The 18,278-nt window shown below is 46.5% G+C and overlaps 1 protein-coding gene across 1 annotated transcript; it reads right to left on the bottom strand.

The window, feature by feature from the left end:
- Positions 1-1,784: 1,784 nt before the first annotated feature.
- LOC127475774 (ubiquitin carboxyl-terminal hydrolase 42-like) lies at positions 1,785-6,880 on the bottom strand. Its single transcript, XM_051797895.1, has 11 exons — positions 6,698-6,880; positions 6,051-6,251; positions 5,504-5,614; positions 5,321-5,423; positions 5,105-5,172; positions 4,889-4,959; positions 4,251-4,333; positions 3,902-4,013; positions 3,498-3,638; positions 3,186-3,286; positions 1,785-2,400 (listed from the first exon to the last, which is right to left on the bottom strand). Exons 1-11 carry the CDS (start codon positions 6,861-6,863, stop codon positions 1,899-1,901), a joined length of 1,659 nt encoding a protein of 552 aa, XP_051653855.1. The 5' UTR covers positions 6,864-6,880; the 3' UTR covers positions 1,785-1,898.
- Between the last annotated feature and the right edge of the window lie 11,398 nt (positions 6,881-18,278).

An 18,278-nucleotide genomic window follows, 5' to 3' on the forward strand; every position in this document is an offset into this window, starting at 1 on the left:
CAGTTGCTGATTCAACAGCAGGACATCTTCATCTCCCTTGGTTTTCAGCTGCTCTGCAGCTGATCAGCTATAAAGTACCACTTAGTTCCCTCCCCTGCAAAGGTTTCCACAGATCTCCACTCAACTCCACCCCTTCGAAGGGGTCATTTAGTCCCCCTTAGACTATATTGTGTGTGGGAGGTCGGGTATGCTGGCTGCATTCCATCCAGGGAGCAGCAACATATTTTCCCCTATAATTTCTGTACCATTATGTTTTTACTCCCGGTCATTTTCCCACAGCCCTTAACCAGAAAATGTGTAGAGACATCCTCAAACAATCACCGGTGACAATTAAGACTTGTACAAAATCAGCCGTGTCAGACACAACCAGCTCCAGAGCAGCACTTTTAGGGCCCATACGGTCATTTTTAGGGTCCAAGCCACACATTGAGTGTCCAGACCCCCATCTGGATAGTCCAAAGCCCTCTTTTAGGGACCAAAGCATTGTCATTAGAGCCCTAAGCCTTGCTTCTAGCCTTGAAAGTCTCCTTTTTATGGTCCAGGTTGACAATCTGCCTTATCTCCGCTGTGGCAGCACAAGACTCGTGGCCTAAGTACCGCTCCCGCTTTGGTGTCATCTGCCAACTTGCTGAGTGTTGTCTCTGCCCCAGCATCCAGACCATTAGTTAAGAAAGCATTAAATAGGATCAGTCCCTGACCCCTGGGACACACTGCTTGTTCCTGGCTCCAGACTAGGCTTGGTGCTGCTGAGCAGAACCCTTGGAGTCCAGCCATCCAGCCCTTTTTGGTCACTGTTGACTCATCCAACCCATGTCCCTTTGAGTGACTTGAACTCCATATTTAAAAATAAGAGATTGCCAGATGGGCACATGCAAGCACACAGCTTTCAAAATCCCATCATGCGCAACATCCCACAGTGGGTATTTCCACCAATTGCCCCAAAACCTAAAAAGAAGGATTATTCATGCAAGGCCATGTCATAACCTGTGTGGTCAGAGGCATGATGTTCATTGTGAATTCTCGTCAGGCTGAACAAAGACACTGGGCTACATGCCAGGGAACTCTTTATGTTTTATTGTACAGCCACCGTAACTCCAGGAACCAGCCCAATATTTAGATTAAAAAGGTGTTGGCTAAAAAGCCCTTAAATTATTGCAATACACTTCTACAACAGCGGGGCCAAACAAGCCCTTAGATTTGGTACAGTACACTTCAGTAAGTTCTCAGCTCCCACAAGCAGCTCCTCAAAGGTGCTGGCTCACAAGCCACGACGTGCTTCCACAAGCTCCCCACTCCCAAAACAAACTTCAATATGGAGTACAGGCTAGAATATCATAGCCGTGCTTTGCCCAGGCAAAGCAAGAGAGGAGAGAAATAAAGATAGAAAAGGGAGAGAACAAAGAATATCAGCAGTCCGTAGATCCCACATTGGTCCTGCCACATGGGTCTGAAGCTGAGGTTGCCAGACAAAGAAAGCAAAAGAGAAAGAGAGAAAAAAGAGAACCAGGGGAGCCCAATCCAGTTCTTTCCTAGTTAACCTGGTGCAGCTTCCTATGTAAACTAGATTTTTTGTGCTGTTTTGTTCCACATGCACAGCCAGCCCTTTTAGCCCTCCTCCTGCAAGTTAGCTGGGGATGGGGCAGCACAAGTCTCAAGGTGGAGCAGGAAGTTGGCTCAGAACATGCTACCCCTGCTCTGCAGGACCCTCTTCTCCAGTTACCTTTCCTGTTGTAACAGAATGTTTGAGACAAAACATGCTTAGGCCTGGTCCTCCACAGGCCAGTAAGGGGGTTTAATTCTGGCTTTGGCTTTTCTGCCTGTTCATTCCAGTTGAGTGTCAGTTTTGTTCATTTCAGATGCTGTGCTGCTCCCTCATCCAGGCTGACAGTCTGGCCTCATCATACTGTGTTTGTCTGACATGCATCTCTGCGATGCTCAAACCTCCTCACTGATTGATGAGAGTTTGTGATCTCCACAACCTGGCTCCAGATATCATAGCCTCGCCATGAGGATCTCCGTATTGGCAGGGTTTGCACCCAAGCAGCACTGGGTGCAGGTGTCCGCTGGCAGATCCAGTCGGAGAGCCCTGGAGCTGTGTTATCCCTGGGAGCGTGGTTACAGCCTAAAGAACTAGTTCTCTTCCTCCTCCTCCCTGTTGAGTTGTCGTAGTCAGTGCTGTTCATGAAGCAGAGATCATTGCCCCACTGCGGGGATCTGCTCCGGGCCCTCTCCCTGGCACTGTTCCTCTGGCTGTGTGTCACCTTAATCCTACCAGGCAGAGCCTGTGGTCCTGCAGAACCTGCCTGCTCACTGCTGCCCCCCGTCTGACTGAGGATGGAATGGACATATGATGGTGCTGGTGAGGAAGCCGCCATTTCTCCCATTTTCAAATTGGAGCACCTGGAGGGAAAAAGAGTGATCTCTGTTTAGGGCATTCCTTGGAGACTCCTCTGGGATTTAGTTATTTTGTTGGAGCAACAGAGGGAAGAATTCACCAAGGTCACCAATGGGAATTTAACTGGGGTCTTCCCACCAGGTCAGTTGCCCCTGTCAGAGCAACTCCTTGTCTTTATACCCGCTATGACCTCCAATTCACAGAATCCTAGAATCCTAGAATTTGGTTGGAAGGAACATTAAAGATCAACTAGTTCCAACATGGGCAAGGGCACCTTCCACTGCCATGGGCAAGAATACCTTCCACTAGACCAGGTTGCTCCAAGCTCTGTCCAACCTGGCCTTGAACACTTCCAGGAATGGGGTAGCCACCGCTTCTCTGGGCAACCTGTGCCAGACCCTCATCACTCTCACAGGTAAAAATTTCTTCCTAATATGTAATCTAAATCTTTCCTCTTTGCTTTAGAATCATTACCCCTCATCCCATTACTAGTCTCCTTTGATAAAGAGTCTCTACTCATCTTTCCTAGAGGCCCCCTTTAAGTGTTCTTCTCTACATGAACCAGCTTCAGAGAGCAGACAAGTGGCAGAATACACAGGGCCGCACCCTAAAGCCTGAAGGTGAAGCAAGGGAAGAGAAGGACTGGTGTGGGATAGTTCAAAATTCACAGCACTGAAGAATGCAAGGAGAAGTTATCTCCTATTACAGAAGCACCCAGGAGGATGAGAAGACAAACAGCAAAGCCAAGAAAAGGAAACATATTCTGAACACGTGTGACACTGGTTATTACCTGGCATAGAACAGCAAATATGCTTGCTGCCCCAGAACTGTGTGGATGTCACAACTATCCACAGACTCATCGTCCATCTTGTACCACAGTCCATTGCTGGCCTGCAAAGAAAGGTATACATCTGGAGAGGAACTCCAGGGTTTTTCCACAACACCACAGGCAGAAAACTGCAGAACCAAGAGTACACTAAAACAAATCCAATCCACTCCCAAAGGAGACCTTCTCCCCCAAAACCCTGGCTGCCAGTAACACCGCTTGGAAAGTTTGTCTTCCCCAGCACAAATTTTTCCTTGTCAGGAGGAATGTGTTTACCTTCGTGTAGCAGAAAAAGTGTCCTTCAAGACAGGTGTCACCACTGTGCACCACGATGGCATATAAGGAGCAGAGGAGGGGTTCTCCAGCTGTGTCAGACATGTATGGCCGAAGATCCAAGTACTCAGGATAGTCCACAAACTACAGAGAGACCAAGAGGGCTCAGAAATGATCCTGAGCTACCACACGAAATAGCCTTCAATATGTAATGATTTAGGTGGCAGGAAACTGTTCTCAGCCAAAACATCTCTGTCAGAGCAGAGTCCGGGCTGGTCTTCCCACAGGAATTCTCTCCCCAGAAGGGAACACAAAAAACTCAACAAGAGCAGCTTGTGACAGGGTGTACTGCTTTGGGGAATCTTCTGCTCCAGGAAGAGAAAGTTGGACTTCAGCTGTGTACACACCTTGCTGATCTTCTTGCCAGTCCATTGGTCAGCCCTTTCCAGACATAATGTGAGGACTCTGGGTGCTTGATGGATTGTGACCCTCTTGGAGGCAGCAACCTTCTTCTTACACCTTGAAACCAAGCACAGAGCCGAGTGCTGAAATGCACCTGATCTTCCCCCAAGAAGGCCAGACAACCTTTTCTGTCTCGCTCATCCTTATGCTATTTTAAGGCTATTCCGAGCCACATTAAAAAAGCTGTGTCTCACTGTTGTGCATTAAACCTCCATGAGATGATTTCTGTTCGATGACATTCAGCCTCCCCTCATGCAGGATCTGGTGTTATTATGTCATCAGGAATCATCTTACTTGCTACATTTGAAACATTCTTTCAGATCCAGCTCCTTGGGTGTCACACAGTCCTCCAGAACTGTGGTGAGGGACGAGGCTGCCTGGAAGAGTGAGAAAGGAGCCGCTGAGCTTTGGGAAATGCTCTCACCCAAACACTTCCCAGGAGCTGACAAGAAGACCCAGGCAGCTGACTCTGAGGATACCCATTGTAAACCTGCAGGCATTGTCTGGGAGGAGGCAAAGGAAGAGGGTGTGATGCCGAATATTTCCCTCATGTTCCAGGGGCTCCCAGAGCCATCAAGAACTCCCTCTCTGTGCCACCACTCAGTTCAGCTACTGATGTCATGCAGGGGCATCGGTAGGGAAAACAATCCAACCCCATCAGCCTGGGAGCCAGAAGGGTGTTGAGAGAGGGCAAAGGGAAGGAGGAGGAGAGTATGTCAAGGGTGCAGAGGGGATAATGCTGCTTGTTCGGCCTAAAGCCAGCACCATGGGGACACCAGTGTCATGGCCTCTGCAGGAACGCATGCATTCCCCTTCCCACTCACCACCAAGCTCCCTTGTGCTTGCAGTGTAGGTTTTTAAGACAAATACTTTGATTCTGGAAAGCTACAGGGGCCTTGCGGCACCTGTAGCACAATTGTGGACCCTCTTACTCTGATATCCAAAGAGACATCCAGGAAGGCCTTGTAGGAATCAGTAACTGCTTGGCAGCTCAAGCATGTGACTGGAAAGAAAATCAAAATGCTGGGTTAGTTGACTGTGCCAGCGTATGCTTAGGTTACCTACTATGCCAATCCCAGGACCAGCTATTTGTCACAGGCAGACAGAAGGGCACGGACAATGTGAAAGGAATAATTGCGGAAACATACCTCTGGATCTCATAAAGCCCCCAAATATTTGATGGACGATGGTAGTTTCTTGTGAAGAGATGTCCGAGCTGGAAATAAAAATAAATGGCAAGGAAGAGAGTTACCTCCTCCAAGAGTCCAAGCTGAAGGCCCTGGACATCAGTTTTCCTTGATGGGAGCACATCAAGGAGTCCAACAGGTTCGTGAACATTGAAAAGGTAAGTTGCTTGTGCTTACTCGCTGCTGCCACTCAGACAAGCTCTCTGCATGGCATTGAGAGCGCAGCGTAAGAACTCGTAGGCGTTTTCCTGCCTGCCATACTCAAATTCTTCTCCTATGACTAAGAAAGAAGAAGTTAGTAGCTCTCCCCTAAAGGGAACAAAAAGAAGAAAACCTGTTGAAGCACCTGAAACAACTTACATTTGAGGTCCCTGAGGACAACCCCAGGCAGGATGGCACTGGCTGAGGAATACAGGACCTTCCTAATGTGCACTTCCATGACGCACATCATGCAGAAGCCTTGCTGTTGACCTGAAGAGGTAAAGAGAGGGGGAAAGACGGAGGGAGGGAGAGAGGGAGGGAAGCTTCCCAGGTTAGGAAAACATCCCCAATGATGGGAAACCTACTGGAGATCTTGAAATTCTAAGAACAGTCTCCACTTCTCTACTCCCAAGCTGCCAAAGTCCCGACAAGCCCAGGACATTTTAGTGCTTCAGAGGGATTTAATGCTTCAGCAGAGTTTTCTGTGCAATAAGTTAAGGGGGTTTAACTTGCAGGGATAGAGACCCAGGGCTAGAAAGAGCTGTTTTTCTGACGATGAACGCAACTTGATAGGACAAGCAGCTTCTTGGGGCTGACAAAGTTCTCCTAAAGTTCTCTGCTGTTCTCCTAAATTTGATTCCAGGTTCTGGCAATCCTTGGGATTTGCCCAAGATATTTGCAAGAAGATATTCCTAAAAGTACTCACATGACTGGCTGTGCTCATGCGAGAGCAGGTAGTTGGCCAGAGGGGGTGTGTATGTCAGGCACTGCAGGATGACATTGATGTAGCAAGTATTGCCCAGGTTGAGGAGTCCCGCTCCAGGTCTCTGTCTTTGGTGCCAGTCCATGCATATCTTCTCTGGGGGAAAGAGGATCCTTTGTGGCAGAGCCATTCCCTTGGCAATGACTGCGGAGAAATGACATTTGAAAAGAGGTGAGACAATATTGTTGCTCGAAAGCGTATTCAAATATTGAGTTCTCTACAGGAGCACAGAGGACAACAGCTCTATGGCCAAGCCAGAAACATTGGGCGAAGCCTAACAACCTGTTGATATCTACTGGTAGGGAAACGGTTTTGGAAAACAGTCGGTTTCTCTGTGTGCTCTGCCAACAGTCCAACAAACACACTTTGATTTCTGGAACTCAGGTTACCTTCTTTTCCCTCTAGAGTCTTGAATTTTCAGGTCAAGACTCAGAAGAATTGTTCCCCATCACCCCTCTCAGGAATAGAGGGGAAAGTTTTGGATGACGGAGTTCCAGAAAAATCTCCTTCAGAAAATCACCTGAAGGGAAAGGAAATGATTGTAGCTCAATAAAATTATTTAGAAACCCCAAATGTGACCCATAAAGCACCTTGAGCTGTCAAAAGCGTTTTGGTGAGGCTTGTAGCTGCTGCCAATGATGAAAAATGCTTGGAAAAAGGCAGGCATACAAGCATCAGTGGAAGGAGCTGAGATGTCCCGAAGGCCAGCTCAGCCCAACTAGCTTTTGCTGGCCCACTCCTCAGGATAATAAGCATTGGGCAGGTGAGGTCACAATCACTGGACTGATGCTGCATCTCTGCACATTTGTGACATGAGGCCACATGTACCTTTGAGGCCACAGAACCCCATGGCTGTCACAATCCAGGCACCTCTTGCAGTTGGAAGTCTCTGGACCTCCCCAGGCACTGCTGGTGAAGGGCTATTCATCAGCCAGTAAAGCTCCTGCTTCTTTCAGGAGCTGCAGCAGCCAGATGAGTCAAAGGCTGTTGAGGGCTGTAAGTGAGCCTGGTCACAGCTTTGGCTGGCACACTCGGAGTGCTAGAGGTTTCATTTCCACTCCTTCCAGCTTCTTCCAGGCTTTTAAGTCCCCAAAGATCCCTTTTTAGGGGGCAAAGCCTTTGTTTGGGGCAAGGAAGCATTCTTTGAGGGCACAAAACCCAACTTCAAGGTTCAGGCCCTCATTTTCATTTCCAAAGACCCATTTTTGGGGCCCACAGACCCAGCTTGAAGACCCAAAGCCTCTTTCAGAGGGTCTAAAGCCCTCTTTTACAGCTTAAAGCTTCCGCTGGAGTGCCCAAAGTCCTCTCGTCAAGTACCAAAGCTTCATTTCTCAGCACCAGTTCACTTTGCAGAGTTCACAGGGTCATTTGTAGCATTTCACCTGCTAACTATTTTCATGCCTAAAGCTTCTGTCTTTTCTTAAACACCTCCAGGGGCAGTGACTCCACCACCTTCCTGGGCAGTCCATTCCATTGCTTAATTACCCTTTATGTGAAGAAATTCCTCCTTATGTCCAACTGAAATCTCCCCTGGCACAGCTTGAGACTATGTCCTCTCTTCCTGTCACTTGTTACCTGGGAGAAGAGGCGAATCCTCACCAGGCTACAATGTCCTTTCAGGTAGTTGTAGGGAGTGATAAGGTCACCCCTAAGCCTCCTCTTCTCCAGGCTAAACAACCCCAGCTCCATCAGACACTCCTCATAGGACTTACCTTCTAGACCCTTCCCCAGCTCCATTCTCTTCTTCAGACGTGCTCCAGAACTTCTATGTCCTTCTTGCAGTTAGGGGCCCGTGTTCAGCTGCTGTCAAACCAGCACCCCAGGCCTTTTCTGCTGGGCCACTTTCCAACCACTCTTTCCCCAGTCTGTAGCACTGCATGGGGTTGTTGTGACCCAAGGGCAGGACCCAGCGCTTGGCCTTGAACCCCATGCTGTTGACCTTGACCCATCTATCCAGCCTGTCCAGATCTCTCTGCAGAGCCTTCCTGCCCTCCAGCAGATCAACAGTCCCACCCAGCTTGGTGTCATCTGTGAACTTACTGAGGATGCACCTGATGCCCTCATTCAGATCATCAGTAAAGATATTAAACAGGACTGGGCCCAACACTGATCCCTGGGGACACCACTAGTGACCGGCTGCCCACTGTAGCCAGCAGCATTACCCACCCCTCTCTGGGCCTGGCCATCAGCCAGTTCTTAACCCAGCAGAAAGTGCACCTGTCCAAGCCGTGGGCTACAACTTTTCCAGGAGTGTGCCATGGGAGACAGCATCAAAGGTTTTGCTGAAGTCCAGGTAGACACATCCACAGCCTTTCCCTCCTCCACTAAGTGGAGGTCACCTGGTCATAAAAGGAGATCAGGTTGGTCAGGCAGGACCTGCCTTTCTTAGACCCATACCGACTGAGTCTATTTGCTTGGTTGTCCTGTGTGTGCCATGTGATCACACTCAAGATGACCTGCTTCATAATCTTGCCGGGCACTGAGGTCAGGCTGGGGCAGAGGGACCTCTCAGCAAGTTGGCAGATGACACCAAACCATGATAAGTGCTGCTTACGCCAGGGGGTCTTGCTGTCATCCCAAGAGACCTGGGCTTACAGAGACCTCCTGCAGTTCAGCATTGAGATGTTCCCCAAATGACCACCAGAGACCCTCAGGAGACCCCTACTTATATCCAAATAAATCCATGGAAGTATTTAGCATAAAGGTATGTATTCCAGAAATGTAGTGAGTATGTAATGAATATGTATTAGTTTCATGAACATAACCTGGTTTGTTAGACTGCTGAGTGCACACCTTGGGTGGAGAGATCCCCCATACATTCAGAACTGCAATAAAGTAATGTCAGCTTCTAACCTAACAAACTGGTTAGAGAGTTTATTTCCTGGTTTTTGGTGACACTTTTTGGCACTTCAGATGGAGTCCCATCTGCAACTTGGTGGACCAGTTGGCAGTCCAGCCCAGAACAAAATATATTCAGGGAGATCATCTGATTCCCTAGTCTGAGGAGTACACAGCACCTTCCTTTCTTGGAAGAAGAATATAACATTTCTTAAGGTATTTTTTTTTATAGTATTCTACCTGCACATAAGTCATACTGATAGAAAGGACACAGTGTGAGGCTGAGAGATTTATGTAACTGGTTGATGGCTTGGGTAAGGTTGTGTGCTACTATGGGGATGCCCCGGAGTGCAATCTCAGTTTTGGGAGCAGATTTTAAAAGGTTTTAAAATATTTTAAGGTGTTAAATGTGGGAGTGGGGCAATCTTCACAATTCTTGGGAGAAGAAATTCTGAAAAACTTCCTTTGGCTTGTGGCCTAAGGAGCTGGAAAAGGCTTGGGGGCAACCCCTTGATATGAAAACAGTTTGTTGAATATTGTAATCATTGGTGGACAATGTATAAGCTTGATGATTGGGAAAAGTGGCCTCTTAATGGGACTGTAAATTATAATACCATTTTGCAACTGATGCTGTTTTGTAGACGGGAAGGAAAATGGAATGAAGTGCCAAATATTTATTTATTTTTTATTTATGGAACAATCCTGATTTGCAGAAAGCATGCACTGAAAGATCTGATGGTGTGAGCATTAAAAAGGAGGATAAGAAACAACTCAGATGTTATTCTGCCTGTAATATAAGTAAACATTGTATTAAATACAGACAGACAGGCGAAGAGGAGGATGTGGATTTATTAATGTAAGAGGAAACTGAATCGGGAAGGAGGGGCACAAGGGGAAAAAAGGCAGGGAGCAGTTGTAGAATCAGCAGAAGAAGAAAGTGATCGTGGTAGTGGAAGTTTTAGATCCATAACGGGGTGGACAAGGGGGGCCTGTGCGGGTCATCCAAGCCCTGCTGGGGCAGACAGTGGGAACCAAGGGACCTATAACAGTTAAAGTGACATTTTCTGTGTCATATTAATGACCTCAGAAGGAGGCAGCAGGGACTTCCAGGGAGGATCTGGAAAAGGTTTCTAAGGTTATAGAAACAATCATTAGGACACAAGATCCTGACTGGAATGATTTCCAAGTGATACAGGACACTTTAATAACTTAAGATGAAAAAAGTATGGTGATGGGTAAAGCTAGAGAAGAAGCAGAAAGGATTCATGCTAAGGGTGTGCACCAGGGGTCAGTAAAAGTTAATTTCCCCTTTGTGGATCTGAAGTGGGATCCACATAATCAAGTCCAGTGAGAATTGTTAATCAGATACCAGTGTTTGATTTTACTTGGAATGAAACATGCTATTCCAAAAACTAAAAACTGATCTAAAACATATCAGGTTGCACAGGGAAAAGAGGAAAACCCAACAGAATTTTTTAATAGAATCAGGGAAACTGCACAAAAATATACTGATTTAGACCCCAAGACAAAGGAGGATGCTGCATAATTAGCACATATATTGATTGGACAATCAAATCCTGATATTAAATGGACATTTCAAAAACCGGAGAAAGAAGAGTCCAAAACCCTAAGCAAACTGTTAGCAGTTACTTGGACTGTGTACAGCAATAGTGAGGAAGTAGAAAGGGAAAAAGAAAAGGAAAAGTAAAGATGGTAAATTTTTGGCATTGGCAATAACTCGAGGAATGGGAAAAGGGGGAAATTGGACTAGGGGACCAGGATAAAGACCAGGGCAAAATCCTCGAACGTGTCTAGATAAGAACCAATGTGCAATGTGTAAACAAATAAGGCACTGGAAAAAAAAGAGTGCCCAAGGAATAGAAACAGGAGTCAGGAAAGCTGTGAAATACCAATGGCAGCTATGGAAATGATGAATGTGAGTGAGGACTGAAGGGGACTGGGGAAGGACTCAAAAGATTCCCCAACAGATCACCTGGTTACAATAAAGTAGGGGAAGGAGGAAATAGAATGTTTTGTACTTATCAGAGCTATACTCTATTTTAAATACCTGTAAAGGAAAATTAAGTAAACAAATAATCTCAGTTGTTGGTGCCACAGGACAGAAGAAGTGTCGTGACATACCATGACATAAATGGTAGCAGAGGATGGTTGCGAACCATCGGGGGAAAGAGATAAGAACCATGAGGCTTGTGGTAACAGAAAGAGTTTTCCATACAAAACACAGACTGTACCATTGTAGAGAAAGTAAGGCTATAGTAATGTAAGTTAAGTATTAAGAGTAGAGTTAAGTTTGTGATGATGCTATATTGATATGTAGTAGAGAGATTTTGGTTATATTTTAGTTTATTGAAGATTGCATGTTGATTAGAGTTTTTTAAGTTGTTGTGATATGTTGACATGTTCGCAGGAGCGAGGGGTGGAGTGTTGTCGTGGTTTGAATCTTGTTTTCCCCCAGAGGCTAAGAAAAGTGGTAGACCCCAAGGGGTGGAAACCCCTGGAAGTTTTGGAGTTCTGTCCAATGGGCACTCCTGCAAAAATGTCAACATTCCACAAGCTCACCGGAAGAGATGAGCTGTAGTTTTGATTGTTGAGGAGAGGTGGTGGCCATGTTGTAGAGCCACGAGGAAGGGTCTCTGAGCCCCTTGGGCCCTCTGGGGCCTCCCAGCCCCTGGCTGGGGGGGGACTGCAAAGACCTGGAACAGTGCTAGGCTGGACTAAGTGTTTGTAGTATGCCGGGAGATGTTTTTCTCCATGGGTGCAGAGCAGTAGCCAGCACTGGACTGAGAAACGGTGGCAGAGAGCCAGAGATAAGGACCTGAACTGAAGGAGCAGTAGAAGCAACATGCAGCACCAGAGAAAGGACTCCTGGAAGAAGAGCCGAGGAAAGGAGAGCCAGCAGCCTGAGAGACAGAGTTCTGGGGGTAAGACTGTCCCAGCCCCCCAAACTCCTTTGAGACCTCCTGGAAGGAGGAAGATGATGGACTCTTACTTCTTACTGGAAAGAACCTTGAAGTGCGCCATGCACTGCAGAAAGGAGCTAGAGAGCTCCAGATGGAATGCGGGGGGAGTGGACCTTGGCTCCCCCCCCCGTGTCTTCGTGATATGACGTGGTGATACGACCTTGTCTGGGGTTACGAAGCCCACGGAAGACCCCTCGGTTGGAGGCGATGGGGCCGAGAGAGAGAGGCTTGGATACCTCCCTCGTGAGTGCTGGCAGAAATCCAGCAATCAGCTGCTGCATGTGGAGAAGACAGACAGACTGCTGCCTCAGAAGATGCTGCTGCTTAAGGACTGGAAGGGATCTGTCCTTCTTTCCCTCCTGGACTTTTATTTGGAGGGGAGAAGAGATCTGATCATTGTAAATACATATGTCATGGTAGAGATAGTTGTGATCGTGTGTATAATGTGATATGGTATTTATTTGTACAGTCATTGTAATATATTCCCTTTCCCCCACTTTGAGTCTGGTGTGGTTTTGTCTGGAAAAAACCCATCTCACATTAGGTTGAGATGTGGGAGGGGGAATGGAGCTAGGGAATTGGATTTTGAGGCTATCTCAAACCATGACAGGATGTTAGCCCTTCAATTTCTTTATATGCCTGAATGTCCCATGCCACTACTAGGAACAGATGTATTGAGTAAACTAAATGCACAAATTACATTTGAAAAAGGAAAAATCCAAGTTCACATTCCTGAAGAAAAGGTCTTGGAGACCCAAGACTTTTTGTTACAAATTCCTGAACCTGAACCAGAAATACCAGAGGAAGTGGACAATCAGTCACCCTGCTGATATGGGCCATCAGAATTCCAGGATGATCATGGGGTGCAGAACCGGTAAAGATCCATTTGAAACCACATGTCAGACTGGTAAGGTGCAAACAGCACCCTTTGAAATTGGAAACTAGGAAGGGACTTGAATCATTAATAGACACTTTGCTCAAACACAAACTGCTTGTGGAATGCTAGTCTCGTTTTAACACTGATTTTGCCCGTAAAGAAACCACACTCGAATATCGGTTGGTAAAAGATCTTAGGGCTACCAATCCAGGATGTGCCTCTGTTGGTAGCTAATCCTTATACTTTATTAACAGCCTTGAAGAATTCAGACCAGTGTTGGACTTAAAGGATGCCTTCTTTTTCATCCCACTGGAAAGTGAAAGCCAAGAGCTGTTTGCTTTTGAATGAGAAAGTCCAAAGACCAGAAGAAAGACTCAATTGATGTGGACTGTGTTACTGCAAGGATTCAAAAATAGCCCAATTATTTTTGGTAACCAACTTAGAAGGATGGCACAAAGAACATGAGGGTGTTACATTGCTGCAGGATGTGGATGACATCTTAATAGCTTTCTCAACTCCAAGTGAATGCATAGAACTGACCCTTAGTCTATTAAATTCCTTAGGACAATCTGGATACAAAGTTTCTAGGAAAAAGGCTCAAACTGTAGAACAAGAAGTGCTGTATTGGGGATTCGCTATTTCACAAGGACAAAGGAGTCTGGGTTAGTGAAGAAAAGAAGCTCTCTGTCAAGCTCCTGAGCCCCTTTCTGAAAGAGAACTGAGACTATTTCTGTGAATGGTTGGGTGATGTCGCCTGTGGATTATCAACCTCTATATGAGGCAACTAATGGAAAGAATAAAGTCCTCATCTGGACTCATGAATGCAGGAAAGCCTTTCAGGAATCGAAACATGTTCTAATGACTGCTCCTGCATTGGGACTACTGGACTTACAAAAATCTTTTTAATTGTTTGTGTGTGAAAGGTTCCATTTAGCACTGGGGGTGTTGACACCATGACTGGGATCTTGGAAGAGACCTGTTGAATACTTTTCTAAATGCCTTGATGATGTCAACAAAGGATGGCCATCCTGCCTTAGGGCAGTAGTAGCAACAGTCCTACTAATCCAGCAAGCAAGAAAATTAACCCAGGGGCAGAAATTGACTGGTTTTGTGCCCCATATGGTTACAATGGTGTTGGAACAAAAAGGAGGACACTGGTTATCACCAAGCAAGATGTTAAAATACTAGGTAGTATTTTTAGAACAGCGGCGCAGGCCCAGGCCGGCCCCGGAGCGCGTGCTTTGCGGCGGCGCGGCCCGGCTGGCCCCGGGCTTGTGCGCGGCCCAGCCTGGCCCCGGGCGCTGGGGCCTGGCCCCAGCACATGGAAAGGAGTGAGAGAATGGGAGCTTTGCCTGTGTGGACAGTGCCATCGTGGGAGATGAGAGGGGAGCCCCAGAACACACAGAAAACAAGGACAACTCTAAACCCGGGCAGATGGAGCTCGTTCAACTCTGTAAGGCCATCCATCTAAGAGGACCTCGCTACCGCCGTCCAAGCTCGCTCGGCCCCGGCAGATGAACCTTAGGACTAAAGGGTGGGCTCAGTTCAGCGCACGCTGTGTCTCACCTAAAAAATCCATTGCGCAGGCTCGAAGGCCTTACCCGCATTTGCAAAGCTCTGTATCACCAGCGCACTTGTAACAAATGTGGGTAGAGACCTTTCCCAAATCTTCGTTCACAAAGACTGGCCATGATTTTTAGAACAAGGTGATGTGGAGTTAAAAGTAACTCACCTTCTGAATCCAGCAGTGTTCTTAACAGCTGACCCAGCACAAGGGGAACTGGCCCCAGATTGTTTGCAGACCACTGAACAGGTGTATTCCAGTTGAAATGATCTACAGGACACTCCCTTGGAAGAAATGGATTGGGAACTCTTTGTGGAAGGGATCAGCTTTGTGAAAAATGGAATCCAAAAAGCTGGGTGTGCAGTAGTGACTCATCATGAAGTGATAGAAGCCAAACCTCCAACCACCAACATATTGGCTCAGAAAGCAGAACTGATGTCACTGATGAGAGTGATGGAGCTCTCACAGAATAAGACTGGACTGACTCAAAATTTGCTTTTGGAGAGGTCCGTGCCCATGGAGTCATTTGGAAAGACAGAGGGCTATTAACCTCTCAGGGATACCTTGTGAAACATGGACAAATAATACAGAGATTTAGAGGGGTTGCAGCTGCCTCAAAAGGTGGCAATAATGCATTGTGAAGCTTATCAGTTCAGAGACCCCAGTGAATATAGGAAATCACCTGGCTGATGAAGTGGCCAAAGAGGCTGCTGGTGGGTGCAATCTGTTACTGTTACCCAAAAAAATAAAAGCATTTGGACAATGAGGCCACTGATTAGCAGGCTGAGGATGAGCAATTGGTAAAATTGTTAGATGCTGAAAAGAGTCCTGAAGGAGGGTGGATACACCCAGCAAAGAGTTCGTAATTCCTCAACACTTTATGAGGGAAATTGCAGAGGAATAACATAAGGTAACTCAGTGGGGAATAGAGTCTGCGGTAGAAACATTGAAGCCTTAACTCCTGAGCGTAGGCATGACTGGTATCATAGAAAACAGTGTTAAAAGTGCCAAACCTATTTAAAGAACTAATACACACCAAATTAGATGGTCTACACCCAGGACTGTTAAGAAAGGAAATCGTCCAGGAGATTACTGGCAAATAGACTTTGCAGAGCTTCCATGGCAAAGCAGGTATAGCTATTTAGTGTTACTGGTAGATATTTTTCAGGATGACCAGAAGCTTTTCCTTGTCACACCAACAAATCTAGGGAGGTGGTAAAGGTTTTGTTGAAGGAAATTATCCTGAGGTTTGGAGTACCAGCAGGAATGACATCAGACAGAGGCTCAAACTTCATTGCTGAAACAGTGCAAAGCCTGGCTAAAATAGGGGTGAAGAGGGATTTGCACATTACAAGGAGACGTAATTCGAGCAGGAAAGGAGAAAAAATGAATCAGTATAAAGAGACAAATTAGCAGGATTTGCCAGGAATCATATTTAATATGGCCACATGCCCTTCCTGAAGCCAGGCAAGGCCTAGAAAGCAAATGTAATATACCAATATGAAAAGTAGAGAGTTAAATTCAGAATATAGATTTTAAACAAAAGCACAGAAAACTTGGTCTTAGAAACAGCGGAGGCAATAATTCATTAAGATATGCAGAACACAGTGACACAGGAGAACAGAAGAATATGTACTCAGGAAAACAGAAAGAACTAGGAGGCTAAATTAAGTATAAAGAAGGAAAATAAGGACTGATAGAGAAGGAAAGTGAGTCAAAACATAGGTACACCTTGCCAAGATATCAGGAACTTCTGCCAAATACGCTAGAAAGGTAGCCAAAGTAGGAAAGTTCACAAAGATCATGAAGAGAATGATAGGGTGGCAGGGGGCCTATGAGGCTGAAGAACAGGAGCGACCCTCCTAGATTCTCCCCAAATTGAAGACCACACCTCTAACTCCGCCTAAACTCCACTTGTTATGAATATTAAAAATGTGTGTTGCAATATCGTGAATATTCATATTGTATTATGCAATCACTTGCCAAAAATTGTATAAAAAGATCAGCTGTAAGTTGCTGGATCGAAGCGGTTTTCCCAGGGCAACCTGGCTGCTTCCCAGCGCGCCGAGAATAAAGCCATACTTCCTACTTAAAGTCTACAAACTTTGTCTCTGAGCAGTTACTCCGTCTGTGCCTTGTTGGGGGCATAAAATTGGCATCATTCCTTTGCCCTTATTGCGGGTACAAATTAGACCTATGTCCAAGGAAAAGGTGAGCCCATACAAAATACTGTACTGGTGACCATATAAGGTTACAGAAAGCAAAGGGAATATCCAAATTAATGTGTAGCGTGGCGGTACTTTACATGGTAAAGAATAAGTACACTCCTTGTGAGGTGGTGAGACAAAGAGGTTTATTTCAAATTCGGCGCGTCCCTTTATACCCTGATATCATGTGACCTTCTAACCAATAGGGTTATCTGCTTAGATGCATGCTCCTTTGGGCTTCTCAGCCTTGGCACGTCCCTTGTGCCTTGGATGCGTCTCCTACATTAATGGGGATCAGAGTCTAACAAAATATGTTATATACCTAGGGAATGTGTTGTCTTCTCCCCACAGGTGCATTATGCTGGCAGCGCCCACAACACTGGGCATCGCCACTCATCAATACCAACCTAGAGACTGTGTGTACCTCGAAATCTGCCCTGAAGAACCTCTCTGAGAAGGGTGGAAAGGAGTGTATCGAGTGCTGCGCACAGTCAATATTGCTGTGAAGGTGCAATCCATTCCAGATGAATCAAGCCAATGCCAGCATCAGAATGGACTGCCAAAGCAACTGGACCCACACCCCAGAACAGACTGGAGACAGGGGCAATGGGTACTGTGAAGATGTGAAACACTGGCACATGCTAGCTATGGAGCATGTGGAGTTTCCATCCTTGGAGATGCTCCATAGCCCTCTGGGCGTGGTCATGGACAAGTGCCTCCAGGTGGCCTTGCTCAAGAAGAGGGGGTGGGACCACCTCAGTGATTTCACCCTCCAGGTGACCACCTGGCCAGCCTTAAGGTGCCAGTGATTCTGTGGAATGGATGTCTAGAACACAATCCAACCATCAACACTGCCACAGTTCGCTCAGATGGAATGAGACAGCAAACTTCTGGCGTTCAGGTGAAAAGGTTTTATTGAACTCCCAACACAAAATGGCTCCCACCTTATATAGGGCAAACCCTCTGGAAGGAGGGTGGAGTTAGGGAGGAGCAAGGGCGGAGTGTGTAAATTAATGGGATGGCAAAACCATATAGGGAAAAGGGCTGCACTGCAGCTAAAACAAACCAAAAGGAAGGTAGGGTTTAGGACCATGAGGGATGAGGGAAAGTACTGGAAAACTGGGGTACAATAATGAGGGGAATATTACAATAAATAAAGAAAACACAGTGTTAAACCCAAAACACATTCTAAAACAGTCCATAAAAGTCCATGTTTGCTTCCAAAGTATATCCTTTATTGAGAGGTGATGCTTTCCTCATTGTCCACCTCCAACACAACACTGTTCCCCTAAGATAGCCATTAACAGCTCCACCAGAAAGCTGGAGACTGTGGAGAGCCCAGTCTGGAACAGGCTTCTGGCAGGAGCTATGCCCCCTGCAGAGCAGCCATGAGGGTCACTGGGCCCTTAAAAAGGCAGCTATGGGACCTAAAAGTGAATGTTTGGTCCCCCAAAATGGAGGCTTCACAGAATCCTAGAATTTGGTCGGAGGAGCCTTAAAGATCAACCTCCCTGCCTTTGGCAGGGACACCTTCCACTAGGCCAAGTTGCTCCAAGCCCTGGGCTTGAACACTTTCAGGGATGGGGCAGCAACAACTTCTCTGGACAACTTGTGCCAGGGCCTCACCACCTCACAGGAAAGAATTCCTTCCCAAAATATCATCTAACCCTCCCTTCTGTCAGTGTGAAACCACTCCCTCTTGTC

The sequence above is a fragment of the Manacus candei genome, unplaced genomic scaffold, assembly GCF_025592945.1.
Source record: "Manacus candei isolate 608988 ecotype Guabito, Panama unplaced genomic scaffold, ASM2559294v1 h1tg000047l, whole genome shotgun sequence".
Lineage (NCBI taxonomy): Eukaryota > Metazoa > Chordata > Aves > Passeriformes > Pipridae > Manacus > Manacus candei.